Raw genomic sequence first — 27,714 nt, 5'->3', positions numbered from 1 at the left:
CCCCCCCGGAATGGTAAACTCCTGTCTGAACATAGCCCCATTCTTCGGAAGTGGTACAGTCCTGCCAACCCGTTCCTCCTTTTTCTCCCTTCTCTGGGAATGGTACAGTCCAGGAACACTTGCGCTCTACCTATCCTGCTAATCCTGCCGCCCCGCCCTACCTGACTTCTCATTGGCTGCTCCGAGGGAAGTGGGTCCAAGCCACTCCCCGATAGGTCTGCCGCCCCGCGGGGGCGGGAGCAACTGCTCGCGGGGTGCTTGGCCCTGGGGGGCGTTCGGTTGCGCTGCGGGAGGGTTTGGTGCGGTCGGGAGGCAGGAAAATGGCGCTGACACAGGGGACCAAGCGGAAAGTCTGTTACTACTATGACGGTGAGAGCCCCGGGCCGGTCCTCGCTGGGGGCGGTGAAGCGAAAGCAGGAGACTTTGGGCCGGGGGGGAGACAGGGGGCGCTGGGGAAGGGCCTGTGGGGGGAGGGAAGAGGAGGGGGGCCCGCGGAGGGAGGGTGAGGAAGAGGAGGAGGAGGGGGGATGAGGAGGGGAGGGGAGCCGGCGGAGGGGGGGGTGAGGAGGTGGAGAGGAGCCGGAGGAGGGGAGAGGGGGCGGGAGAGGAGCCGGAGGGGGGGGAGCCGAGCCGGGGGGGGAGGGGAGTGGGGCTGGAGGGGAGGGGAGCCGAGCCGGGGGGGGAGGGGAGTGGGGCTGGAGGGGAGGGGAGGGGAGCCGGGCTGGAGGGGAGGGGAGCCGAGCCGGGGGGGGAGGGGAGCCGAGCCGGGGGGGGAGGGGAGTGGGGCTGGAGGGGAGGGGAGCCGAGCCGGGGGGGGAGGGGAGTGGGGCTGGAGGGGGGGAGGGGAGCCGAGCCGGGGGGGGCTGGAGGGGGGGAGGGGAGCCGAGCCGGGGGGGGCTGGAGGGGGGAGGGGAGCCGAGCCGGGGGGGGCTGGGGGGGAGGGGAAGGGGGGCCTGGGGGGGAGGGGAGGGGAAGGGAGGGGGGGCTGGAGGGGAGCCGAGCCAGGGGGGAGGGGAGGAGATGGGAGGGGGGGCGGGAGGGGAGCCGGAGGGGGGGGCTGGAGGGTTGGGTGAGGAAGAGGAGGAGGAGGGGAGGGGGCTGGAGGGGAGTCGGCGGGGGGGGGGGTGAGGAGGAGGGGGGGCTGGGGAAGGGCCTGCCGGGGGGGGGTGAGGAAGAGGTGGGAAAGGGCCTGTGGGCGGGGGGAAGAGGTGGGGGGGTGAGGATGAGGATGGCTGGGCACTGGGGAAGGACCTGCGGGGGAGGAAGTTCGGATGGGGTGCTGGGGAAGGGCCTGTGGGGGACGCGGCGCTAGGGAAGGGGGCTGTTCCTTGATGCTTTTGAAAACTTTTTCGGATCTATAGTGGTAATATCAATCGGACCTTTTTCTTTCTATCTCTCTTCAGAACAGCTGCTTGGTTTTAGTTGGGGAGGCTCTGTAGCCAGGGGTATTGCTTAACACCAGGCATATGTTTGGCTGGATTGTGAGTGTAGGTACTGGGTATGGGGGGGTGATGCTTTGTGTTTGTTGAATTATTCCATGACACTTCCCCAAATGTTGGGTGTTAGTCCCTGGTGCCCTCCCCAAATTGCAACCTGGGTAATTCTGCTCTGCCTCCCTTTCTTCCCCTGTAGTTCAGTGGGAGAAATTACAGTCACATAACTGCTGTTTGCTGTTCCACGCTTGCTGCTGTGTTCCTTGCCAGCAGGGTGTGTGTTTCAGTGATGGATGAAATGATCTCTTGCAGGTTGTGATCTTCCTTCATAAAAGATGTTGTGTAATCATAATGTTTATCATAATATTTTTAATCCTTGTGGCAGAATAACTATTAGTTGTTTTATTGTGGGGTTAGAAGGTGCTTTTAGTGATCATTCAGGCATTTTAGTATGGTTTATTTAAGTGCTCTGCTCCATCAGCTATATATCAGGGACTTTTATCTCTTCAGTACAGTAACTTGCAACATTAGGCCCTGGTTCCAAAATGAGATCTACCCCTGCATGCGCACAGTGCTAGATGTGGGTTGACCCCTGCAAAACTTGTTGCTGGATTGGGACCTTAGGTTAGGCCAGTTGCCGTGATATTGCAAGTCTGACTTTCATCCTTCTAATATCCACAGCTGATCTGTGCACATTAGATATAAAATCAAAGTATTTGTGACCTGTTAGTGCCACATTAATGCCCTGAGGTTTTGGATGCATCCTTCAGAGTTCCTGGAAATACTGGTCTCTGGTGGTGATAGTTGTGGGAATGCCGTACCTATGTCTGTGACTGTCAGATGGTGAATGAAAGCTCTGTCTGAGGGTCCACAGTGCCCCTTGGGTCTGGAGATGCACAATTTTCACACTTGTACTCACGCATGGGTCATCAGTGATAAACTAGGGCTTTGTAGTCATGGACAGAAAGGTGGTATTTGTTTTGGTTTTGTTTATTTTACAGCGGATAACTAACATGCGTTAGTTTTATTGCTGTAAAATCTGAAGTGGGGACAAGGCACGTGTAGTTTTTATCACAAGGTAGCTGCAAGGTCAGAACTCTGGCTCCCCCACCGCCTGCCTATGCTTGATCTAACAGTAAAACTATAGTGCTTTGTCTCCAGCGTGTTCTTACAGCGGGATAGGTGATGCCTGTTAGTGATGATAAAACTTTTTTTTTATCGGTATATACATAGACTAGGATGCTGGTAGAGTCCAGCTTGTAATAGCATCTTTGGGTATGTCTACACAGCGCCAAAAAAAAAAAAAAAAAAAGTGGGGGTGCTCTTAATTTAGTTTAATCTGAGTTAGGTAGTTTGGGTTAAAAGAACAGTGAATATACGGCAACTCAGGTTAGCAGCTCAAATTCAGCCCCAGGTTCCCCGTAGGCTTTAACTTGAGCCCTTAACCCAACTTAAAAGCAGAGATGCCATGTCTTCACTGCTATTTTAACCTAATTTAGCTAACCCAAATTAAGAACATGCCTTTTTTGCCATATAGACATACCCTAGAGGCTGCAAAGATATCCCCATTGCTTATAAAAAGAGAGCCGGTAAATAACTTTGTTTAGCAAAATAAACCTCCAGATAGACTGCTCAGTTCAAATCACTTGTGAGTTGCCCACTGCATTTCATTGGAGGGTAGAAGACAAGTGACCATTCTCTCCTGGGCTGTTGTTAGTTTGGTATTCAGAAGGTGCTGGCTGCCAGATGATTCCCTAGCTAGGCTCTTCGGCTTCCTCTGTGGTTCTTTCAGGCCTTGTTAATGCTTGGAATTAACCTAATTTTCAGTATTGGTATTGCTGCACCAGTGCAGAGTTCTGTTGTAGACCAGGAAAGCTGCAGTCTACCCCACTTTCAAGCAGAGTTAAATTCCACCAGTGGAAATTGTGGTTTTACCCTGTCTACACTAGGGGAAGCGTAGAAAAGGTTTCAGTCTCTGCTGGCTGCGGGGGCAGTGCAAATTACTCATGAATGTTGAGATCTATGACAAAACATTATGTACTCTCAACTGAGTCACCTGCCAGGCCAGGTTGGCACTCTCACCCCGTAGGATGGTTTGGGGTTGTGAAACTAGTTAACTTTTTTTTTGTGTGTGTGTCAATGTTGAGTGTGAGTTACTGATAGGATAGGCCTGGATGCACAGGCTGGTAAGGACGGATGAATTAAAATAATTGTGGTCATAAAATACTAGGATTTTGTTTGTCTTCAAAGTGCATTGCAAGCATTAACTGTGTTAGCATCACAACACACACACACACCTGCCCCTGCGAGTTAGGAAACATTATTGCCATTTTACAGATGAGGAAGCCAAGGCAGAGAGTCCAAGTGATTTGTCTGAGGCTATTAGACAAGACATTGTCTGAGCTGGCGTTAGAACTTGAGAGTTCCTGGCTCCAGACCAAAACTTAGGCTATACAGTAGTTTCTCAAGGAAACGTGTACCTTCATTAAATACAGCAGTGAAAATTGATCCTAACCATATGGAGGTGACCCTAGAAGGTTTCGAATTTTGGGAGATGATGGCACTAAGGGACAGTTATGTGTAATGCCTGTCAGTGCTGTTCTTGTCCCACAGAAGCTGCAGCCTTTTCATTTTAGCTTTTGTACATGGTGGGATCTTTCCATGTATGGTACAAACTCAATTAACCAAACCTCAATGATTTGCAACAGTGTCATGTTCCCCAACATCTGTTAACTGCACTGAAAACTTCCTCGGTTTTCCAAGACCTCAATTATCCAGTCTTCCATGAGACTCTGATAGAGTTGGTATAAATCTGGGGGGGGGGTGAGGGGGGGGGAGCGGGAGAGCATGACAAGCATACATATTGCTGTAGAAAAGAGAAAATGACAAAATAAAGGTCAGATGGGACTTAACTAGAGGTGACTCCTGTCATCTTCCTCTGCAATGATGTTGCTCAGAGGAGAAAATGTTCTTTTCCACTATAACCAAATGCTTATCACTCTCAGGGGATGTTGGAAACTACTATTATGGCCAGGGCCATCCAATGAAACCCCACAGGATCCGAATGACCCACAACCTACTGCTGAACTACGGCCTTTACAGAAAAATGGAGATCTATGTAAGTATAGGCCCGGACATGGAGAGGGAAGTAGGAAGCTTGTATGGAGGGGGCTTGACCCGCTTCCCATGCTGTCACTGTATTGCAATGGAACAGGGTCTTGCAGACTCTCATGTGTTTTATTGGGAACTTCTGGAGAAGCAAGGTGGAGGAAAAACAGTTGGAAAATATTCCTGGGGAATGACCAACGTCTGGGTGAAGTTAATTTAAAGAGATTGTTGCATTTAAGACTTCCACTGCTCCTGTGTTTAGCAGGGTGTTCCTTGTTTTGTTCCAAAGATCAGGTAATCTATATATAGAAAATGGGAAATGTTTTTCTCCCTGTACCTTGACTATTTCCTATGCTTAGGCATATAGTAAAAAGCTCCAGTCTCCTATCATAATATTCCTCTTCCCCTTCGAAAGGAGACTTATTTTTGCTTTAATAGCACTGGCTTTAGCTGCTGCTATTCTTGAGAGTAAATTTGGGATTGGAGGCAGGCATTAGAGAGGGAGAAGGAATATATGTCAAATAAACCTTATTTTGTTCTCTCCTTGCAGCGCCCCCACAAAGCAAATGCAGAAGAAATGACCAAGTATCATAGTGATGACTACATTAAATTTCTGAGATCTATTCGCCCTGATAACATGTCTGAGTACAGCAAGCAGATGCAGAGATGTAAGCTATGCGTATGGTGTTGCAACTTCTAACCTGAATTGCTTTAGTCCTGAGAACCCTGGTTAGCTCTTTGAGCTCATTGTCAAAAGAGGAGGGAGAATCTTATGAAACTTCTTTTTTTTTTTTTTTTTTTTTTTTTTTTCCATGTTCACCTAACCAATTAGATTATTATTTTTTGTCAGAGTTCTACACTATTTTCCTCCATTGTGGTTCTGTCCCTAACTCCTTTGATCTTGAGGTTGGTGGAAGCTTTCATCTTCTTTTCTAGCTTATAAACGGAACAGCGTGGACATACCTGTACAATAGGTATTCTGCATAAGCAACTTGTAACATAAGATTCTGGAGTTGTTAATAATGGGGACTTTCTGGGGACCACCTCTCCCAGATATTGGGAGGATGGGTTGTTTTTTTGAAGCAGGAGTACTGTTGTATGGTAGATATGCAGAGATCTGTATAATATTTTCATAATCTGGGAACACCAGTGTCACTATTTCCTATTGCAATAGGGGATATGTTGTTGGTAACTGTGTTCCTTTTGGGAATATTTCTAGAGATCTGTGGAATTCATTCCTTACGAGTATAAAATATTCTGTGATATTTATCAGTCAGCATCAAGAAATCTGGCTGCTTAAATTCCAGCTTCACAATTTGTTCTGTTCTGACCAAGATTTAGATCCTGCAAGCCCTGAATTCAAATGGACTTCAGCTGAAGTTCTGTGCACTGAGAGCTTTCAGGACCAGGCCCTCTGTGCTGAAAGTGGTGTTAGTTTCAGTTCTGATGTCGTACCTGACAGGCAACTTCATCTGTATTATGCAGGATGTTGGACTAAATGACTAAAGTTCTTTCTGGCCTTAGAATATCCTCAGATGCATAGATTTTCCCCCCACCCTCCATGTGGAAAAATCTTTTGCAGCTTTCATGTTATAGAATCTTAAATACATTTTCAGACTTTCTGCAGCTCTGTGCTAACATTTTTCAACAATTAATAGGGAATGAACTACAGTTTCTGGCTGATTTGGACAAATACAATTGCTAGGAGTTCCCTAAAACAGTATATTGGTTGTGTGCACTCTCTTCATTCCTGAAATCTGTAGAATTGTTGGCCCGTGGGCCTTGTTTTTATGAAGTGTATATGTAATCCCCTGTTAACTCTCTTGAAAGATTTATGGTCTAGAGGGTGAATTATATGCAGTTTTAAACTATTGTGAGCCAAAATGCACACAGTATTTAGGCACATGAGTGTAACGACTAAAGGAATGAGTAATATGTGTAATGTGTACCAAAGTACTTCCTGGGGTAAATAATATGCCTTAACATACTAAAGTACATATTTACACAAACCTAACTGCTTACCGCTGAGACTGGAATGGTTCATAAACACCCACACTGGTCTCCCTCTGGTCAGCTTGGCATTTTCTGTACTGTACTTCCAAGCAAGGGTTTTACTTTAAGGAAATTAAATGTGAAAAATTTTCAGTACATATGGAGGTGAGACAAAAGCCAATTCACAATTCAGTCCAATGTCCCCTCCTTCACAGGGCTTGCAAAATATGTCCACCACCACCTAGTCAGAGGACTAATCCTATGAGCCAGAAATAGAGATTAAAGATGGAGGTGATGGGGCCCCACCACCCAAGTGCAAGGCCAGTCCCTGGTGAAGAGCCTAGTCTCCTTTCTGTTCTTAGCTGTTGAGAAAGGAGTGGGTGCTGGGATTTCCATAGGGGTGCTATCCTGGGGACTCCCATCTTTGATATCAGTGGCAGAGTGGCCTAATGGGTACGGCACTGGACTGGGACACCTGTGTTCTATTCCTGGCTCTGCCACTGGTTGCTGGGTGACCTTGGGCAAGTCACTTTGCCACTCTGTGCCTCAGTTTTCCCATCTATACAATGGAGATAATGATTCTGACTGTCTTTGTAAAGTGCTCTGAGGTCTTTTGAGGAAAAGTGCCATATAAGAGCTAGGTAGTATTATATTGGGCTCTGACTAGTGGGCTTATCATACATATGAAGCTCCTGACCCTGCTCTAGCTGTTGGAAATGAGAGAGAACTTTTTCTCTTCCCCATCCAGAGCCACATATTGCTGTAAAAGGCTTGATCTCCTGGCTGCTTTGAAGGGCTTGGTGGGAAGAGGTCTCCATATGAATGAATAACTCCACCATTTGCTTCTGCTTATACAGAGGGCCATATCTTTGCCAAGCAGAAGCAGAGTCACACTGTCAAATATTGTCCTTTTTGCTGCAGCCCACAAGGTTCTGAATGGTAGCAGTGATGCTAAATGGTCTCTTTAATCTCAGTCCATCGATACACTCTGTCTGAAGACTCAAGAAGATTGTACTGCAGCCATAAGGGCTAGAAATTTAATTTGTTGCAATGGGAAGCTTACATTCTGCAGCAACTGATAATGGACCTCCCCACTTGCTGGGAATAGATTCCCAACATCTCTGATGAGGGAACTATTCAACCACTGCTACTTACCATGCCCCACTGGAACAGTTGTACAAATTGGAACACTTAATTTGGACTTTCCTGATTTGTACAGTCCATAAGAAATGAGTTCCATTTAAATCTGGAGACTACTTAAACTTGCTCATTCATCTGTTCGGTCTCCAAACATGATTTTTCGCTAGCCTTTTTGGAGGCGAGGAATTGAATGAAGGCAGCATTTCTCATGCTGGGAAGATTCAAGCTTGACTGGTCCTGCCTCTAAGTACAAAGGGAAAAGTTCTGCTCAATTTTGTTACACCATACAGATTTTTGTAAAAACAGGTTTTGCAAAACATAGGCCCAATGAAACTTTTAAAAAATCATGTAAACATTTCTAATAGGAAAAATTATATGGAAATAAATGGTTTCCCTGCAGTGTTTCCAACCCAAACATGCTTCAGGATTGAGAACCTAGAAGAAAAATTGGTGGGTTTTTTTTAATCCAAGATATGAAATGCGCAAAGTAAATGAACAGCATACCTCATGAGAATCAAACTGAACTTTTGAAATGTTCAGTCTTGATAATCTAAGGTGATGTTAGTAACATTGAAGGAGACCTGTTTGCAACATGTGATTTTTAAATTAATAGTGTCACGACTCACTTTCTAACACAATTGACTGACAATTGGGTTTTATTATAGTTTATTCCACTAGGTGGTGCAACTCTTGTGTAGATCCACAGTGCATGTGAAATGCTGGTTTCATTCTTTAGTGTCTCTCAAAGAGCAGCAGTGGACTTGCACTTATAGCATCTCTCTGTACCAACAGAGAGCTTTTACAACCTTAAGTGCAGGTTCTGTCCTTTCCTGCAAGCTGTCACAGTAATGGCAGTGGGCTGAGCAAAGACTGAAGGGAAGGTTGCAACAACTGACGACTGATACAATGACGTCTTTAGTGAAGGGATGAGTGTCTACTTCTCACTGAACATTTTATTTATTATATACATGTAAATTACATAAACGAGGCTAAGATATTTGATGCTCTACTGAGTCTGTTTATGTCCTTAAGTTAGATTTACATCATAAACTTTGCCTCTTGTATGCAGGCTTGTCATGCAAACACTTTCTTTCTTTTTCAAGTCAATGTTGGGGAAGATTGCCCGGTGTTTGATGGGTTGTTTGAATTTTGTCAGCTGTCTGCAGGAGGCTCTGTTGGTAAGCACAAGAATCCTAGATGCTTTCTCTTTTTAGGAGAATGTCCATAATGTCGCTCTGTCAGAAAAGAAATGTGATTTTGGAGACGTTTCTAGATTCCTTAAAATAATTGGGCTGACATGTTGTGATCATTCTCAAGTCCCGATGCATTGGAATGAGATTGGTCGGTGGTTGAGAATGCTTTATGACTATATGTAAGGTCTGGCTCTTCAATATGAGCCATATTCTCTCTCATCCAAAGATCACTTAAGTGGTCATGTTGAGGAATTTCTGCATATGGAATAAGAAAAGGAGTACTTGTGGCACCTTAGAGACTAACCAATTTATTTGAGCATAAGCTTTCATGAGCTACAGCTCACTTCATTGGATGCTCACGAAAGCTTATGCTCAAATAAATTGGTTAGTCTCTAAGGTGCCACAAGTACTCCTTTTCTTTTTGCGAATACAGACTAACACGGCTGCTACTCTGAAACCTGTGTATGGAATGAAAGCCTCGTGAATGACTTTGTTTCAATAAAGCTAGCTATCTTTGTTGTTGAAACCTTGGTTTATTTAAAGATAGCTTGCTTTTTATAAGAACTTGTTCCAGGGCTGTGTAACCTCAGCCTCAGAGCAGGTGTTTTGTTTTACAAAAAGAAATCCACTGGTCTCTTTTTTTGATAAGAAGGAAAAACAAAAGCAGGAAGATTTCAATAAACTCTCTAAAATCTGTATCATTTAAAATAAAATGGCATCCTTATTAGTGAGTTTTTGCCACACAGTAATGCAGCGTTGAGAGACTTTTACTGTGCACATGCTTAAAAGCTTTGAAGCTTACTACAGACTGATAGATATCCTTATTTTCTGAAATATAAAGTCTGACTACACTCAAAAACCAAAAAGATAAACATATGCTTGTCCAGCTGACAGATACATCTGAAGTAGCTGTTCCAGTCTCTTATCACTAAGGCTCTGACCCTACAAAAGGATTCATCTGTGTTGACCCTTAGACCCATACAAAGTTGCACTGAAGTCTGTGAACATAAGAACGGCCATACTGGGTCAGACCAAAGGTCCATCTAGCCCAGTATCCTGTCTTCGTATAGTGGTCAATGCCAGGTGCCCCAGAGGGAATGAACAGAACAGGTAATCACCAAGTGATCCATCCTCTGTTGCCCATTCCCAGCTTCTGGCAAAAAATTCTAGGTTCCACTGAATTTTGAACTCAGATTGCTGGATTCAGAGTCCAGAGTGCTAACCATTACACCATGGAACCATCTGAACCAAACGGAACCACATAGTGGAATTGTGTGCAAGCTGTAAGGTTTGTGGGGGATCCCTTTGCCTAGTTATCTATACAAAGGACTAAACAAAGCTAACTGTGTGTGTGTGAGATAAAGCTATCCATGAAAGGTTTATCTTTAGGAAACTGATAAATACAACTAAACGGTACTTTAACTGTGACTCAAGCTAGCAAGAGCTAGCGGGCTGTGGACCTGTTTTCAAACCAGGCTCCCCATTTATGTTCTGAACTACAGGTGTGAAACGGGAGCAAGACTGTACTGCAAAAATAGATGCTTAATCGGTTTACATTACTGTAGTATCTCTGTAGAAGAGAGATCAGTGTAGTGTCCCCCCTTAGCTGTGAGTCTTCTGCCTTACTGGTTTGTATGAGAAATCCAGTGTTTAAATCTTTGATATTTGTATTGTTATACACACACAGGTATATGGAATGACACACGTGACCCCACAGGGCAGGCGGCGTCTGTGTGTTCTCCATAGTTTGTCAGGGCTCCATTCTGTCTTTCATGCTAATGTTCTGCAATTCTTCTCCCTGCAGCCAGCGCTGTGAAGCTGAACAAGCAACAGACAGATATTGCTGTGAATTGGGCAGGAGGCCTTCACCACGCCAAGAAATCGGAGGCTTCTGGCTTCTGTTATGTCAACGACATTGTGTTAGCCATCTTGGAGCTATTAAAGTATGTGCAGTACTTCTTATCCCTTTTGTTTGTCTGTTCTGATGCATTTTCTTTGAGTCCTTACCACTTTCTTCCCAATTTGCTCTTTTTTGTTACCTTGTTAGCTGTGTCTTTTCTCGGGAGGGCTTAATCAGACATCTTTTTTGGATGCAGTGCCCTCTCTTCAGCAGGGGTTGCTGTACTTATGGTATGATGCAGTAGATGAAAGGCCTGGAGGCATTGCGTGATCGCTCTTTGGTGCTTCTTCCTTGGCGCACAAAAGTGGCACTCCTGTAACGTGTCGTGAGCGTTACCATCCTGGCAGCTTTTGTCATGAGGCAGCTCCAAGTAGGAGGCTTGGAGGTAAAATGTGCAAGTCACGGGTTGAGTTTGTGTAAACTGAATTGATCAGCGATCAGGTGCTGCAGCAAGAGCCACTTCGGTTTCCTCGGTGATTCTGTTCCGTTGCCGACCAGTTCAAGGCAAATGTCCGTGCTCTGAATCGGTTTTGCTTAGAGACTCGGAGAGAGAGACAGCAAGTTGGTAACCATATAGCCTGGGGGTTAGCACCACAGTCTTTGCTCTCCTCCCGTTTACTCTGCTGGTGAAGACCGTTTCCATTCTGAAGAAATGCAGCATTTTGACTCCCTTCTGATTCTAGGTACCACCAGAGGGTGCTGTATATTGACATTGATATTCACCATGGAGATGGCGTGGAGGAAGCCTTTTACACCACAGACCGTGTCATGACTGCATCCTTTCATAAGTACGGAGAATACTTCCCAGGAACAGGGGATCTGCGGGTGAGAATGGAGGCTTAGTAGAAACTTCCCCTAGAGTTTGATTTGTTCCATCTATTCACTGTCCAACTAATTTCACTAAAACGCTGTTTCTGTGTTCGCTGGTTTAGATGGACTCTCTCAAAATAGCAGCCTTTGTTTAATGGGAAATGTGTGTGACAGTTAACTTTTTTGTTCTTTGAGCGGGTGCTTAGTCTTATACAGTAACAATGCCCAGACATCAGATGTCAGTTACTCTACAGCCTCATAGTGTGGGACTCTGAACATCTTGGTGGGCCATATTTATTGGCAGACTGACTTCCATGTTCCCCTGGTGGCCCTATTGCTTTGATCTCTCAAGTTATACAAGGTCTGGCCATGCCAGTACTTGAATAGGAGACCGACAAAGGAGCACCTTGTGCTGTAGAAGTGATACTGATGGTGGCATTCCTCCCTCTGAGTTGGTGCTGAGCCTCATGGCCCGTGCTGGGACATGGTTATCTGGAGGTGCTGTGTTTCAAATGAGACACAACTGGGGTCCTGCCTGCTTGTGGTCATTGACAATGCCGTGCTCTTCTCAAGAGGTAGGGATGTTAACCCTAGGGTCATGGTCTGATGCCAGTTAGGGTAATGGCGTTCTGACCTAAATTCCCCCTTGAGTTTTAGGTGGGTGTAGTAGTGTCACTGCCTGTCCTAAGTTATGCGGCGATATGTACTTGTAGCTAGCTGCCACATTCGATCCTACAAGCGGCCACGCTACAGCAGTGAGTGAAACGATTTTTTTTCTCAAATGCTTTGGTGTGGTAGTGTGCTCTGTAGATAGAAGATATTTAATTGTTTTTAAAAATCAAAACTAGACTCTTCCAAGATTCCTCCAACTGTCAATACTGCAGGCTCAGGCTGGTATCGGACTGCAGCCTGATTCGCATTTGGCTCTGTACGTCATTGCCAACAGTGTAGAGTCTGGAACAGGAATGTTGATGGCCAGTTTTCCCCTGTCCTTGATGCAGGAAAGAATAAAATCTGGCTTTTCTGCAGCGCTACTGGATCTGCACGATGCACAGTTTTTACTAGCAGAATGTGCAACTGAGAAATCACAGGCCCAGAGTGAGACAGTAAATGTCACTAGGGATTGTTCCTTCCCATGTATCATATCACAGCAAGATGCTCTTCATGTCTGTTCCTGGGATTGAACTTTCTCGGGCAAACAGTAAAGTATTCTCAGTAGAGCATCCTTGCTTGTGGAACCTGTTTCCTTTAAATCTGCTATTGGCTTGTAACTGGGGGCAATACAAAGCCCACCTGTTTGGACTTTTTAATGACCTTCTCAATGAGGCCCAAGTTACATAGACCTTGTGACTCCAGTTTGACTCAGTTGAATGTTTGACTAGATGCTGAGGCAAGGGCTGTTGTTTCAGTAGAATTCCAAGGTGCTGTTTTACTCCCTTTCTTGACTCTAACCTCGCATTACTCTCCGTTAGTTACGTTATGTCTAGATTGATTAGTTGAATGCAAAGGCCAAATGTACCCACTTACTCCACGGCTAATCCTCTGTTGACGTCACTGGAATCGTTCTCGTTTATGCCAAGACTGAATTTGTCCCCAAGTGCCTTGGCTTGGATTCTGATAAACCTGGTGGAATCCCAGACTTTCCTTTTCTATGTTTGCACGTGTATGTTGGTGTTTTGTTCTCTGGTGACCCTGTGGTCTTTCCTGTCTCACTCTAATAGGATATTGGTGCAGGCAAAGGCAAGTATTATGCTGTCAACTATCCTCTCCGGGATGGAATTGATGATGAATCCTATGAGGCGATATTTAAGCCGGTAAGCCTTTTTCTGAGTGAGTCTGGGATGCTGCTTTGTCTTTTTCTAGTGACGCTCTGATGAGGGGAGCTGCAATCCTGTGCTGTAAGATTCCCTAGTGTTTATTTCTACTTGACAATTACAGCCAGTCACTTGCAGATTCTTACCTGTGAGAGCTTCAGTGTCACCAATGTGGGGGGGAGGCAACAGCCATTGAGGCATCAGGGAATATCTCCATGTCAGCTGCTGACATGGATTTCATTGTGTTGCTATGGCATCGTCCCACGGGAGTGTGTAACAACGGATTTCTTGTCCAGGTGATATCTAAAGTGATGGAGACGTTCCAGCCTAGTGCAGTTGCCTTACAGTGTGGATCGGATTCTCTGTCAGGGGACAGATTGGGCTGTTTTAATCTGACCATCAAAGGTAAGAGCACACTGCTTCTAGAAAAGCAGTCAAACCAGGGGGGTGGCCTTGAGGAAAGCTCAGACATGTAAAATACAGTATCTGTGGTGGCACCTGTGTGGTTGATGTAATCACTGTGTTGAAAAGCTTACTGTCCAGTTACCTAGTGAGGCTGTGAACTTTCTCCCGTTCCCTGTGCTGCAGGTCATGCCAAGTGTGTGGAGTTCGTAAAGAGTTTTAACTTGCCTATGCTGATGCTAGGAGGGGGTGGCTACACAATCCGCAACGTGGCTAGATGCTGGACTTATGAGACTGCTGTGGCTTTGGACACGGAAATTCCAAATGGTAAGGCTATCGTGTGTTGTATTGAGAGGATGGGTGTCTAGTAATAGAGCTTGGGGGAAATTAAATTGCTCTGAGTAGGTGTAGGAGACCTGTGAAGTACCCTGGACACTTCACTAGCTGCTGACTTTTATTGCGTTTGAGTTATCTGAGCTGCCGCCTCGTATGTGGGGTGTTCTAGTCCTCTAGTACCTCCTGAGAAACCGTTTTTCCCCTACAGCACACAATGGTTGGGGTGTCCTGCCATCTCATTGAAACTCAAAGGCCTGTTGTGGGCACCATGGGGTTAAAGCAGCGAATAGTCTTTGGCCCCACTGTCACAAAGTTATGTTTTTCTGAGCATCCCTGGAGAGCTCCAGTCACCCCCAAAAGGAAATGTTCCATTTATTCTCATAGCACATTGAAGCTCACGTGATATTTGCTATTTCGATACCAGACCTGTAACCAATCAAGGTTATTCTGTGTTCTAATCTTTGTGCAGAGCTTCCATACAATGACTATTTTGAATACTTCGGACCAGACTTTAAGCTCCACATCAGTCCTTCGAACATGACCAACCAGAACACCAATGAGTATCTTGAGAAGATTAAGTAAGTGTTGTCTGTTACGCCTAGCGAGATTGGTCCCTTACACTGGGGGCTTGTTTCTGATGATGCTTTTTAGATCACCAGTGTGTGGGGTTTTTGGTTTGTTTGGTTTTTTTGCTGGTTGTAGGCAGCGGCTATTTGAGAATCTACGCATGCTCCCTCATGCTCCTGGTGTCCAGATGCAGCCAATTCCCGAGGATGCCGTGCAGGAGGACAGCGGAGATGAAGATGAAGAGGATCCTGACAAACGCATTTCAAGTAGGTGCCTGGCTGTGGGCATAGGTTGCCTTGCGTGATCACGGAGCATGCTGCTGAACCTTCCCTTGGTGACGCAGTGCTATTGCTAGATAACTTCCTTAATGAAAGAATCTACATTTTAATATTAGAGCTCGAACGATTGCCAAAGCCTCCTGGGGGGAAATGACTGACAAAACACTGGAAGTTGTAACGTCCGTTTATGCTGCCAGAAGACAGGCTCCCGCTGTTCTAGCAAAAGTCGCCCATTAGCTGTGAAAACACTAGTTTATATCCAGACTGTCTTATGCCCTTTGGGTCTGGAGTCAGATTTTCCCAGTGTGAAGTTAGTTAACCTGTTTGTGCTGGCAGCTCTAGACATCCTGCTGTAAACTTAATCCAAGGCGCATATATGTGTTACACTGAGAGATCTCCGAAACTGACCTTGGCTGCTGCAGGTAGTTGGCTAAGCTGTGACTCCAGTAGGATTGTTGTATTTCTGCACAGTAGTAAAGTTTCTTGGCACTGTAGAGCATTCCATGTGTGCACATGTACCTTCCTAAATACGTTTACTGCCTTACGGACCCCTGGGAAAAAGACTCCAGTGTGACTGAGGTAGCTTCTCCCTCTTTGCTCTCAGTGCGCTCTGCTGACAAGAGAATAGCCTGTGATGAAGAATTCTCAGACTCTGAAGATGAAGGGGAAGGTGGTCGCAAAAATGTTGCCAATTTTAAGAAGTCAAAGCGTGTAAAAGCAGAAGATGATAAGGAGGAGGAGGAGAAGAAAGGTAGGTGTAAAACTGGAACTAGCAAGAAGTATGTCGGACTGCTCCCAAGAGCCGGTCCCATATGCAGGACTCCGTAATGTGAGGGATGAATAAAGCTGTGTCTGTTGCAGAAATTAACGTTTCTGCGGTTCATCTTCTAGATTGCTGACAATTGATGTGTGGGAGTGAGAGAGATGATGTTTGAACCACTCCACTATCAATGGGAACCTTGAAGGAGCTGCCAGATTTTAAACCCGGGTTGCATGGCAGGCTGATAGAGAACAGGAGTTTAGCAGCAACACCCCAGTGACCCATGGGACTGACCACAGTGCTTAACGCATCTGGAAAGAGTGTGTTGGTGTGGGGGGTCTCCTAATCTGGGGCAGCTGCTTTGATAAGACAGTGCTTAAAGTGCAACTTGGCTTAATTAAAACAAACAACAACAAATGGTGCCAGGTTTGTGACCTTTTCTAACCGTCCCCACCCTCGCATTTTAAGCACTGACTGACTTGTGTACTCTCCATGAGTGCTCTAATTTCACCCAGGCTGGGGAATTTTCTTCTTTTCCAAGGCAAAAAAGACTCTACTCTCTCAGATTCTGGTTTTAGGTGGGTTTACCAAGGTCAGCTCTGGTCTGACAACTGCTGAATTCTGTCCTTGTGTCACCATCCCAACAATTACCACTAAGATGGAAAACCAAAGTATTGCTTGGGCTTTGAGACAAAGTCTGATACTTCTGTGCTATTGCCCTCATCGCTCTGCTCCAACTGGCCTAATAATGATCATCCCTCTGCTAAAGCTTCAGTGTGAGGCTTTAGGTATTTTGGGAAGGGGGGGAATAAACATCTGAGTTGTCTGGTTCCTTGGGGTTGTGGGCTTCGTAACCCCAAACTCCTTCAGAATACCATAGTGTCTAGCCACTTGCCCTAATTACCTTTGCACTGGCTTGCCGCAGTGGGGCCCTCCTAGTCTCTATTTCGTCAACAAGGCATTGGCGACAGTTCTCTTCATTGGTAGAGTGAGTGTAGAGCTGTGAATCAGTGGCTAATCTATCTTTAACAAACCACAGGCCACATGTCAGCAAATGCAGCCTGAGCCACTGACCGCTCTAACCTATTCCAAAGAGAAATACGCATGTAACACTCTTAGAATGATGTGACTGTTAGGGGACTCCTCAGAACAACTACATAAAGGCTACAACCTGAGCTGTGTCATTGCGGGCTCCCTGAGATCTGGTATAATCCAGCCTGTTGCCAGATTTGCAAAAATCTTTTGTCACTGCCACCCAAAAACATTCTTCAGCGTAGTTGACCTCAAACACAAGCTGTCTTAGTCTCTGCTGGTCTGGTCTGTTCTGTTCTGTTGTTGCTGGGACAACTGCTGTACTTACTGTGAAGATTTATGACTCTGATTGGAGGACAATAGAAAACAGAGCTTCAGGGTGCCACAAGTGGCTCAAAACAGGTTGCTGCCCCAGACTGTGGCTTCAAGTGTGGATACCTGAAGGGTTCCCTGGTTTCCAAACTCTGCCCCACACATGCAGAGTAGCTGGCATTATCTGTTCACTTTTCTAAGGTAACTTTGAAAGTGACTGCCTCACCAGTGATTTCTAATGTAATCGGACCTCCCTGACTGGTGTCTGATTCTGCCAGGTGGGGCTGGTGAGTGGTTGCTATTTCTCTGCCTCTTTGCTATTTGGGGTTTTTCTTTTCTAGATGAGAAAGAAGAGGAAAAAGCCAAAGAGGAGAAAGCAGAACCCAAAGGGTGAGACCTACTTCTGCCTTATGGATTTTCCCCTCCCCACTTTAGGATGCAATGTGACTTAGGTGCCTGCGAGTTGAGCAGGATGGTTTTCTAGGTGCTCCCTGTAGGTGCCTGTATCTGAGTTTCTCCATCTGTAAATTATAGATAATACCCAAGGCCCTCTTTTGGTAAAGCACTTTGAGGTCCTTGGATGAAAGGTGCTAGAGAAGTGCTTAAAAATATGTTTTATTGTGTGGAAGATAAGGACAGATGTTAGTGCATTTGTTAGGACAGGACCTAAGGGTAAAGTCTTTAACATGCTACTCCACTATTTTGCTACACTTGATCACAATTTAATTCTTCCTTGTCAGTTGCTTAACCCACGCTCTCCACTCTTGGCTCTACAGGGTAAAGGAAGAGACTAAATCGGCCTAAGATGACTGCAGCTGGACAATACCTTTCAGTACATAGTTATAAGTTTGCTTCTCTGGTAGCCTCCCATTCCACAGGATTTATATTTTATATGTTTCTGTATATATTTCTATATAAATATATAAATGACTTAAGAACTGTAAATTATTCCTTGCTGCATTCCGTGGAGAGCAGATGGGGAGGATTCTGAGTAGACAGACCTGCATTACTCAGAATTAGTGACAGGGAAGTTTCACTCTTGCCTTCCACTGCCTCTTTGGTGTGGTTTTTTTTTTTTTAATCATTTTCCTCCCCTCTGCCTTCTCTTTGAAATAACCCCTTGGAGAATATGGATTTTTTTTTTTTTTTTTTTTAAGTAGAAATAGTGTCTGACTTTCAGGTCAGGTGGAAATATGGCCATGAAACTTTGTGGGAGAACTTTGAATTCCCACCTTATGCCTGTGAGAGAAACTGCTCCTATGGTCTTTGGTCCAATTACACCATAGTAAGTAACTGCAAGCTGATGCCAGTTCTCAGGGTCAAATAGTGCAGTTCTTGAATACAGTTGGCTATATGCAGTGGATTTGTGGAAGGAGTTGAGGCAGTTTGAAAGTAAATATATAAAGTTCCCTGGTGTATCAGCCCAAGGTGCCCTGCTCTAAGGTATAGATCTGTATAGCACAAAATGAAAACTACCAGGTAGCTGGTGTTTTTAAATAAAACTTTCTAAAGTGGATCCTTTTAAGTGAAGTTAGTGTGGCAGCATTATACATCTCATACAAGAGAGAAGGGCTCAAAGGAATATTTTTCTTCATATACCAAAACCCCTATGTGGGGGGAAATGCATTACTGCCCATTGTCCTCCTGCTTTTTCCCCACTCAGCTACCCGTGATCACATAATGTGCATTCTGAGTGCTGATCTAGGTCCTAGACTGAAACCACTACAGAAATCCCAAGTCAGCTAAAGACCAGACTGCGAAGAGCCTGGCTGAAACCGCTTGTCAATTTGGCACTTGCTGAAAATCCTCATCTGATGTGAAGCACAAATGTTTTTGGATAGGACCTTTCTCGTTGTTGTCCAGGCCAGTAACTGTGGGGAACCCTTTGAACCTGCAACTTAAGCTGCTGTCTTCGTAATGGAACAGCAGCACTCCCTAACTGTCGCTTGAGAACAGAACTGGCCTTTACCTTGCATCTCACTTCTCATAACTAATCATTGGATGAGCTTCCTGTGAAATGCTTCACTGAGCTCCAGCCTCCCAGGAGTTCTGCAGGCAGCTTTCACTTGCTGTTTTCTCAGGGGGATACCTCTGTCCACTAGCGTATCTGTACCTCCCACTGAGCGCTGCTGATGGGTTCAGCTCCAGTAATGCTGCTAACTTAGGTTTATTTTTAAATGTTTTATTTTTTTAAGTACTCTTCTTTTCCACCATGTCTAGTCTCTTGAAGCTGACTGCGGCTCCTCTGCTCTTTTACATTTTTGTGAAGTGAGAGATCGCTGTATCTGTGTGTCTGGGGGGGAAATATATTGTGGTTTTTTAAAAGATGCTTTTTATTTTGAATTTTGAAAATCTTTGTAATAAAAATGACATTTCTAAGTTGGTGTGAATTGTTACTCTTCTTTGTGGTCAAGGGAGGGAGGGGGTCTACTTGTTTTGTTGATCACAAAATAGCGTAGATCACCGTTGAAAAACATAGCCATTGAAATTAGAGGCTTTGGATGATTGCTTAGTGTGTCCTCTACCCCTATTGGTAAGAAAACTGACCTGTATTCATCTTTTGAAGCCAATGTATTTATAGCAGGACTGAATTTACTGATGCTTACTTTTGCTCATTTCATTTACAGGACTCTGTAAGGGCCTTACCTTCCTTTCAACTTTTTTTTAAAAAAAATGTTTAAGGTATCTTAATTCTCCAGATGCCCCTTTGATGAATGGCTTGGTCTGTTTGCCATGGTTCCTGCATTGTATCCCCCTGCCTTACATTTTACGCTGAGCACTAGAGAGGCATTTCTTTTTGCTGTTCTCATGCTGCACTATCCTCATTGCAACTGGGGTGTGCACCTTGGTTTGGATTTCCCCTGGAGAACTTAGTAGGTCAAGTCTCTCTCATTGCTTAGAAAGTTGTTTGTCCTTCCTGAAGTTGAATATCTTCAATCTGCTACTTAATTAGGAGGCAGTTGACTCCTGCTATAATTGGAAGAGGAAAAAATGGTGTCAGGTCTAGGAATGTTTTGCTGTAGTTCAACTGAACACTAGAAACAAATGAGATGAGTGGGTTATTGTGCTTGATTCAATTCCAGGGCTCCTACTTGCTATTTTGTCAGATTTTTCTGCACCTTACACAGGTTCATAAACTAGCATTTCCCTGCATGGGGAGCAACCTCTTCCACTGGCAAGCCTACTAGTGATAATGGGTCATAATTAATCCTCTTACCTTTCTTTCATTTATCCCAGTGATTCTTGAACTTTTGTACTGGTGACCCCTTTCACCCAGCAAGCCTCTGAGTAGACCCCCTTATAAACTTTTAAAATAGCTTTTACACCATTATAAATGGTGGAGGCTGACAGCTCATAACCTCCCATGTAATAACCTATGACCCCTGGAGGGATCTCAAGCCCTAGTTTGAGAACCCCTGATTTACCCCTTTGTCAATTAATTTGAAGGGGGAAGGTGGGCATCTCTTCATTTCCAAGGGATGTGAGTGACTACAACCCATAATGTATGGTCAGCTTGTGAACATTAGTCTGCAAAAGTCTCCCTGTAGGTCAGCAGTACTCAAAATGGCTGCCACACAGCTATTCAGTACTGGTACAGTTAACCCTAGAGCAGTTCATACTGTTGAATGTGTAAGAGCATATGTTGTAGAATGATCCCTACTAGATAAGTGCAGCTGTGCCCATTTCCATGGACCTGCAGTATGTGACAACTTTAATTCTGCCAGCCAGTATGGACAACAGCTGTGCTGAAGGTACCAGTTTCATAACCTGATTTTATGCAGTGGAGATGAGCCTCAATTTGGGGGCATCCCCCTTGGCATACTGTGACTTGAGCTAGAACCTAGTTATAAGATTGGTCACATCTAGCCTCATAGCACTGATGGTGAATGCTCTACCATAGGATAGTTAATGATGTAAAGTACTTTGCCATACATAGATGCTATAGTAGAATCAAGTTATTACAGGCAAGAATCCCCCTTTAGCAGGAGAGGCCTATAAGTACACATTTCCCCAGTGCACTGTCATTGACTGGGAGACCTCAGACAACATATCTCAAAGTTTATTAAAAAGGACCCCAGAATGAGGATAGGTACAGACTACAGCCCCAGTATAATCCTGTAAAGTGAGCCTTTAAAAGGTGTAACCATGTCATGTCATTATTGCTCCTGTCCATGGGTGTCTTACAGAAGAAGCCTGGCCTCTTAAGGGAATGGAGAAGACTTCACTTGTTTAGTTTCCAGCTGTACTACAGGCTCCTAGGTGAGTTTGGACAAGCCACCTAATCTGTGCTTGAATTCTGACTAAAATATTTACTCCCTACCTCAATGGCTCTAGATTAAAATTACCAAGTGCTCCCCCTCTCCCAGTGATGAGCCATGCATGTCACATCCCCAGTGAAGTCATTACAGGCTGTCTATCAAGCCAGGTGGTCTGTTAGAATTAGCTTATTACCTGAAGCTAACTCTAATGCAGTGTGCACCTCAAAGAGTGGAGTTTAATGATCAATAAGGTTTAGAGGCCATCCAAGTAAAGGATTCCATTTAGGGAGCAGAGTCAGGCTCATACAACACAAAATGGGGCAAACTAGGACAGACCCTGCAGAACAGGGTGTAGCTTGTCCAGCTTTTGATGTGCTGAAGTCAACTGAGTGCTACTACAGTTAGGAATAAAGTGATTAAGTGCAACCATTAGGCTAAATAAGCCACCGCCAGCATCCATATCCCAGACAAAGAGTCAACAAGTATACCCAGAAGGGGTCACCATTTATTCCTTTCAAATGTTACAAGGAAACCCAGAAATTTTTTTTTTTTTTAGAGTTAGAAAATTGCAAATCAAGTGTTTTGGCCATTAAAAATTATTTACAGAGAAAAAACTTCACATTATACAGCTTGTACTCTCCCTCCCCCCACCCCAGAAAAGTTACCCCTTAGAAGTAAAATTAAGCACAGCGGACTTACAAGCTTTATGGTTTTAAGCCAATAGTAAGACATTATAAAAAAACTAACCAGATTAGCTTTTAAACGTTGGTTTCTATAAAAAGCCCAAAATAAATGAAGTCAGAACAAGGAATTTAAACCAAGAAAAAGAATCCGTTGAACAGTCAGTGGCTTATTGGACTTTGAAAGCTGCATGGAGGATTAGTGGAAAAGACAGTAGGTCAGCAGAGAGCCCAGAGTTTGGTGTAATAGATGGAGCCTGACTAGATTCCAGTTATGTCCAGGATCATCTTCCTCCAGTTTTAAAGGATTCAGGCAAACTAGTCCCAAGTTGTGGTCCTATTGGGATCCAGACCAGTTTTCTAAAGGTGAGCTGCATGGAGGGGGAGGGACAAATATTCAGGCATTTTAATTTTAGGTGTCAGTTCTACTTTGACCATACAGGTGTGTGGGCAAGGCAGCAAGTCAGTGTTACTGGGATGAAGAGGATGGCACAAAGTCTTTATGACAATGTCAGGTGGGCTCTACTCTTCCTTCTGTAGAGTTGCTGCAGGTGTTGTACTGGCCTCAGACTCCACAGGTTTTGAGGACTCCTCTGGCTGAGCTGTAGCCTCCTGGCTTTCTCCCAGCTGCTGCTCCTGCTCCTCTTTCTCCTTGGCTTCCCCTGCTTCTGCATCTTCCCTTTTAGGCTCTGCTTCCTGCTGCCCCTCAGCAGCAGGAGCAGACAGACTGCTGTCCACTGCAGCAGCTTTCTCCTCAGTTTTCCCTTCTTGTGTTGTACTGGTCTGCTCAGTTTCATTAGTGGAGCAGGTAGGGTTCTCCTCTCCTTTGGCTTCTGCTTTGGCCTGGTCATCTGTGGGAGAGGACACAGCAGAATCCCCAGCCTCTTTCTTGTTCTTCCTGAAGGAGATCCCGCTCAGCTTGAAGGACTTCTTGAAAGAGAACTTCTTCTTCTTCTTGGGGGTCTCCTTGCAGGCTGCAGTGCCATCAGGCTTGGCCTCCCCACCTTCAGCAGCTGGGGCTGGCTCAATGGCATCACCACTGCCAGACTCTGCCTTGGCCTCATCTTGGACTGGCTCAGCAGATCCATTGCCATTCAGTGGTGGGGCTTCTCCATCAGCCTTGGGTGAGACATCCCCATTTATCTTCACATGGCCGTTCTCCTAACAGAAGAGGGAACATATTAGATAGACCCTGGAGATCCAGAATACCACCCACTTCCCCCAGCGAAGTTAGCTAGTAGGATTAAAAGGTGTTTTCACCTCCCAGAGAGGAGTTCGTGTTGGCTGTAAAACCCAATTCTTGCTTCCTGATCAGTTCAGGTCAGGAGCGTGCCCCATGATATGCTGACTAGCCAGCTCATCAGTCTCCCCTGGCAGAGAGCAGGGAGGAGTGGAAGTATTTCCCAGTGGCTAATGAACTGCTTTTCCCACAGAGTTCAGGCAAACGAGCCTGGGCTCCTGCTGCAGTCCAGGGGGGTCTACTGCTGACCGGGCATGGTGGGGGGGGAAGGAAGGAGGCACAATTGGCAGACAGGGAGGCATGTGCTGTGGGGAGTGCAGTCATAACCCTAACTGGAAAACCCCATAGCCTAATGGAGCGGCCGTGCCCCGCCATTAACAGCGCTGGAGAGCCCGGCAGCAGCTCAGTCCCAGCTGGTGCCTTGCCAGCGCAGGTGAGCCATGCCCCAAACACGCGCGGCGGGGGTTCGCCTCGGAGGAGCCGCCCCTGCGCCGCCACCAGCTGGCGCCAGCGCTCCACCGCCAGAGCCCGGGCAGGGGCGGGGAGCTGGCTGCTGCCGGAGGCATTGTTGTTGCACGGTGCAGGCATGGGGGGGCTGAGCCGTGATTTACACCGCCACCCTTGCCCCATGTCGGCTTTCCATTCCAGTCACCCTGTCCCTCCCTGGGAGGAGCCAGCCCCCCCCCGATAAGGCGACACGGGGGTGGAGGGGGGGTCTCAGCGCCCAGGGAAGAAAAACCCGCAGTGATTCGAATTGCAAAGGTCCTTAGCCCGGCTGCGCGGTCCTTGCCCGCCTCCGGAATGCGCCCTAGTGAACGCCCCCCTGGGACCCGGGTGATCCCCTGGGGCTTCGGCCACGGATTTATTTGGGGTGCGGGCGGAGGAACGCAGCCGCCGGCCCCCCCCCCCGCACTCCCTTTAACTGGAGACGCTGAGAAAAGGCACGAGAAGCTCTCGCCCCTCCAAACCCGACACCCCGAGCCGCCCGCGGGAGCTCGCCGGGGCTCGCCCTGGAATGCGGCCATCGCCCTGCCCCGCCCCCGCGCGCTGGACCCGGATCCTTCCTTTGTTTTTCCTCCACGCACTCGGGGCTGCCCAGGGGTTTGAGCGCCGAACAAAGGCAGCCCACGCCGCGGTCTCCAGCCGGACCCAGGGCAGGGGGGCAGGCGGCGGGGAGATTATGGCAGTAAAATGCAATGGGGGGGTGGGGTTAAATGGAGATTTGCGGGGGGTCCGCACCCCGCCTTCCCCCATGTTTGGGGCACGACCCCCCCCAGAAAGGCGGGTTTCGAGGGGGGCTCAGTCGCAGGGGCAGACCAGGAGCCCTGCTTTCCAAGCAGAGAAAGGGGGGGGGCATCGCCTGATTCGCCTCCGCAGACCGGGAGGGGCCCCTCCCCAACTCCGGGGCGGGCGGGGGGGAGAAAGGGGCGAAGACTTTCCAGTAGCCCATCCCTAGCGATTCCAGGGGGCTTAAACCTCCCCCACGGGGAGCCCCCCCCCGTCTTATACCGGAGGGGGGAGGGAACAAAGCAAAGATCCTTTTAACTCCCTCTTCCCCGAGCCACAAAGCAACCCCGAGCCGGACAGAGACACCCACCTGGCCGTTTGATTTGGAGGGAGACACCGCAGCACGCTCGGCCGATTTCTGAGCCATCACGTCTCCTTTGGCGGCCTTGGAGCCCTGGCTTCCCATGGCGGCTGGAGGGCAACTGAGACCCAGGCAATCAGGGAAGACCGTTTAAGCGCCTCAAATCCTGAGATGGGGCGAGTGGGGGCGGGCGGGCAGAGCCACTCCCCGCTTGCCCCAAACTTCTGGGCAAAAAGTCCCGGCTGTGCAAAAAGCAAAGCGACAAATCCGAGGAGCGAGGGAGACGCGCCCCCAAACCCGGGAGATCAGCTCGGCGTCCTCCCCAGCGCGGTCTGCCAGCGGCTCGCACAGCGGGGTCCCAGCCGGGGCTCGGCAGCCAGCTCCGCGCCCTGCGGCCGGTGCAGACTCAGTCTCACTAGACCCCTCCCCGCCCCCAGCGCCGGCTAATAAGCGCGCAAAAGCCAGGGGCGTGTCGGGCATTTAAATCCCCGCCCAATGGCCGGCGCGGGGTGGGGACAGGCGGGAGCTGCGCCTTCTCCCCAGTGCAATGGGGCGCACGCTGGGCCTGGGGGAGGCACAGGGGGCAGATCTGCCATTTACACACACGCCCCGCAGTGTTTGCAAAGGGGGGGAGGTTTACAGGGGTGGCTTGGATGGGGGGATGACTTAGAGGTAGGTGCGTGTCTGGGGGGGAAATGCAAGAGGGGCCGCTGCATCTTTCCAGCCCTGGCTCAGGTCTTACTGGGAGGCTATCTTCTATTGGCTTCCCGGCCGGCTTGGCTGGAGGGAGCATTGAAGGGTCTGGCAAGACTTCGGAGCATCAAGGGAGGTTCTCGTGGCGGGGGGAGGGAAGAGATTGGCGTGGCAATCAGACTGTTGCCCCCCTTTCCCCACCTGCAGTGTGAAAGTAAAATTGGCTGGAAACAGAAGTGAAACCGACCAGTCTGTTTTCACTCTACCAGGTGAGTCAAAGCCAGAAATAAATACATACAGGGTGGGAAATGAACTGGATGGTTGCCCTGGTTTTGGTTTTCCAGTTAGTCCAGCTGCTTCAAAATCACCCTTCTGTCTGAAGTTTGTACAGTGTGGTCTTACAAATCAATCCCTCCCCCCCCCCCCACACTTAAAATGTCTAAAGCTCCAAGAAGTCATTTTCTCCATTTCCCCCTCACTTTGTCTATGTTACCTTAGAGACTAACCAATTTATCTGAGCATAAGCTTATTTATTATGTAGCTCACGAAAGCTTATGCTCAAATAAATTGGTTAGTTTCTAAGGTGCCACAAGTCCTCCTTTTCTTTTTGCGAATACAGACTAACAGGGCTGCTACTCTGAAATTTGTCTGTGTTGTGCATTTGACAGCACTTTGTGTCAAGTCAGTTCCCCTGCTCCTTGGGTTTCCCCTTGCTGTTAGTGTGGGACTTTCATGCAGCAACAGGGGAGAGAAAGATCTTTAGGAAAATGTCATTGTAAAACCACAACAATTTCAAGGCAGATGTGGCACCTGAAACGGCCTCAAGCTCCTTTTTTAACATGTGACTAGATTCCAAGCGGACGGTGTCCCTATAATAGGGAGAGGGGGGTGGCTCTCACGCAGAGGAGAATTTGCTTTCAGAACCTATCCGTGGGCTCCATTTTCATAAGGGCCGTGCACACACAGCTCCCGTTAATGGCAGCTGGAGTTGTTTGTGCTCAGCGTTGCTGAAACTCAGGCCCTGATGATGGTTAACCTGGCGGTGTCCATTCTAATACATCAATAATTTCATACGTAGGCCTTGGTCCTGCTCGTCCTTGCCCATGGCACAGTAGGGACGCCAAAGATTTCATGACCCAGGGAAGCTAGCACCTGGGCACACGTAAGGGCATTGTGGTCCACATGCGTCTGCTGCTGTAGCAAAGGGATGGGGTACAGCTGGAGAATGGGTATGTCTAAGGAGACATGATTTTAACTGTGGTCTTCATCATTCGAATAAGGTCCTTGGCTACTGGCTCTCCACGTTGCCCTCATTCCTGCTATGACGTGGGTTGCACAGCAGTGTTTCATTCCTGCAGGCCTGGGGTCCCCTTTGCTCCCATCCTGTTCATCACCTCTTACCTTGGGCTTATAGGTGCATCGCTCCTCCCCAGCCCCTGGTTACCCTGCCGTCTTGGGAGTCAGTGGGCTTGAGGTTCAATGCAAACCATGAATGCTTGGCTTTAACTGCCCATATGTAGCTTCCCAGGAGCGCAACCGCCTAGCGCACCCAGCTGCGGCCTGCACAAAGCAGTGTAGGATCAAGGCCAGCAGCATCTAGGATGGAAAACAATGGGTTGTTGTGTTTGTTTTACCAACAAGGTCATGTTTTGTCTTTCCCCTGCTGGAGCAATATTTCTGTGTTAATTATATTGGGCCACATTGTCCTTATTGACTCTTGGTTTACAGTTGATAAAGCCTTTGAATGGCTGCCATGTGGCTTCTTATTTGTCTTCCTGATCTTTAATCCATATCTCAAATCTGGAGTTGCCCAATTGGCCACAAGGGTTGCAAAGGAGCCATTGAGGATTTACAGGAGTTAAAAATTTTATTAAGATAATATTAAAGTAACAAGAAAACGGTACAGAGTTTAAGCATAGAAGTTTCTGGTTATTAGGGAATAAGGTACAGATTATCAAGGGGTGCAAAATTCGGTTTAGGAATGGGTGGCCTAAGGAATACATAATCTGCAATCTCCCCGATTGGGGGTAAAAGTTTAACGGGCCAAAGTACATGCATGCTTTCAGAATTAGCACATGTAGCTAGGCCCCTGTTTGCTGGAAAGAGGTGAGTGGGTCTAGTGAATCCATACACTGTGTTGAGTAAACACACTGTAATGTTCGAGTTCAGCATGAAAG

The 27,714-nt window shown here is 46.9% G+C and overlaps 2 protein-coding genes and 1 non-coding gene across 3 annotated transcripts; 1 reads left to right on the top strand and 2 right to left on the bottom strand.

Moving 5' to 3' along the window:
- The first annotated feature begins 216 nt into the window (after positions 1–216).
- HDAC1 (histone deacetylase 1) lies at positions 217–19,399 on the top strand. Its single transcript, XM_074934257.1, has 14 exons — positions 217–369; positions 4,439–4,551; positions 5,092–5,209; positions 8,777–8,851; positions 10,671–10,809; positions 11,450–11,591; positions 13,298–13,390; positions 13,687–13,795; positions 13,979–14,119; positions 14,598–14,706; positions 14,831–14,961; positions 15,578–15,724; positions 17,419–17,467; positions 17,854–19,399. Exons 1-14 carry the CDS (start codon positions 321–323, stop codon positions 17,879–17,881), a joined length of 1,443 nt encoding a protein of 480 aa, XP_074790358.1. The 5' UTR covers positions 217–320; the 3' UTR covers positions 17,882–19,399.
- TRNAQ-CUG (transfer RNA glutamine (anticodon CUG)) lies at positions 10,035–10,106 on the bottom strand. Its single transcript has one exon. It is a non-coding gene; the product is annotated as a tRNA-Gln (tRNA).
- Positions 19,400–21,985: 2,586 nt separating the features above from the next.
- MARCKSL1 (MARCKS like 1) lies at positions 21,986–25,262 on the bottom strand. The gene is made up of 2 exons (XM_074934639.1): positions 24,854–25,262; positions 21,986–23,177 (listed from the first exon to the last, which is right to left on the bottom strand). The coding sequence occupies exons 1-2, from the start codon at positions 24,947–24,949 to the stop codon at positions 22,539–22,541; spliced, it is 735 nt and encodes a 244-aa protein (XP_074790740.1). The 5' UTR covers positions 24,950–25,262; the 3' UTR covers positions 21,986–22,538.
- Positions 25,263–27,714: the final 2,452 nt, after the last annotated feature.

Source organism: Natator depressus, chromosome 19 (assembly GCF_965152275.1).
Source record: "Natator depressus isolate rNatDep1 chromosome 19, rNatDep2.hap1, whole genome shotgun sequence".
Classification (NCBI taxonomy): domain Eukaryota; kingdom Metazoa; phylum Chordata; order Testudines; family Cheloniidae; genus Natator; species Natator depressus.
This window is presented reverse-complemented; position numbering and strand designations above follow the sequence as displayed.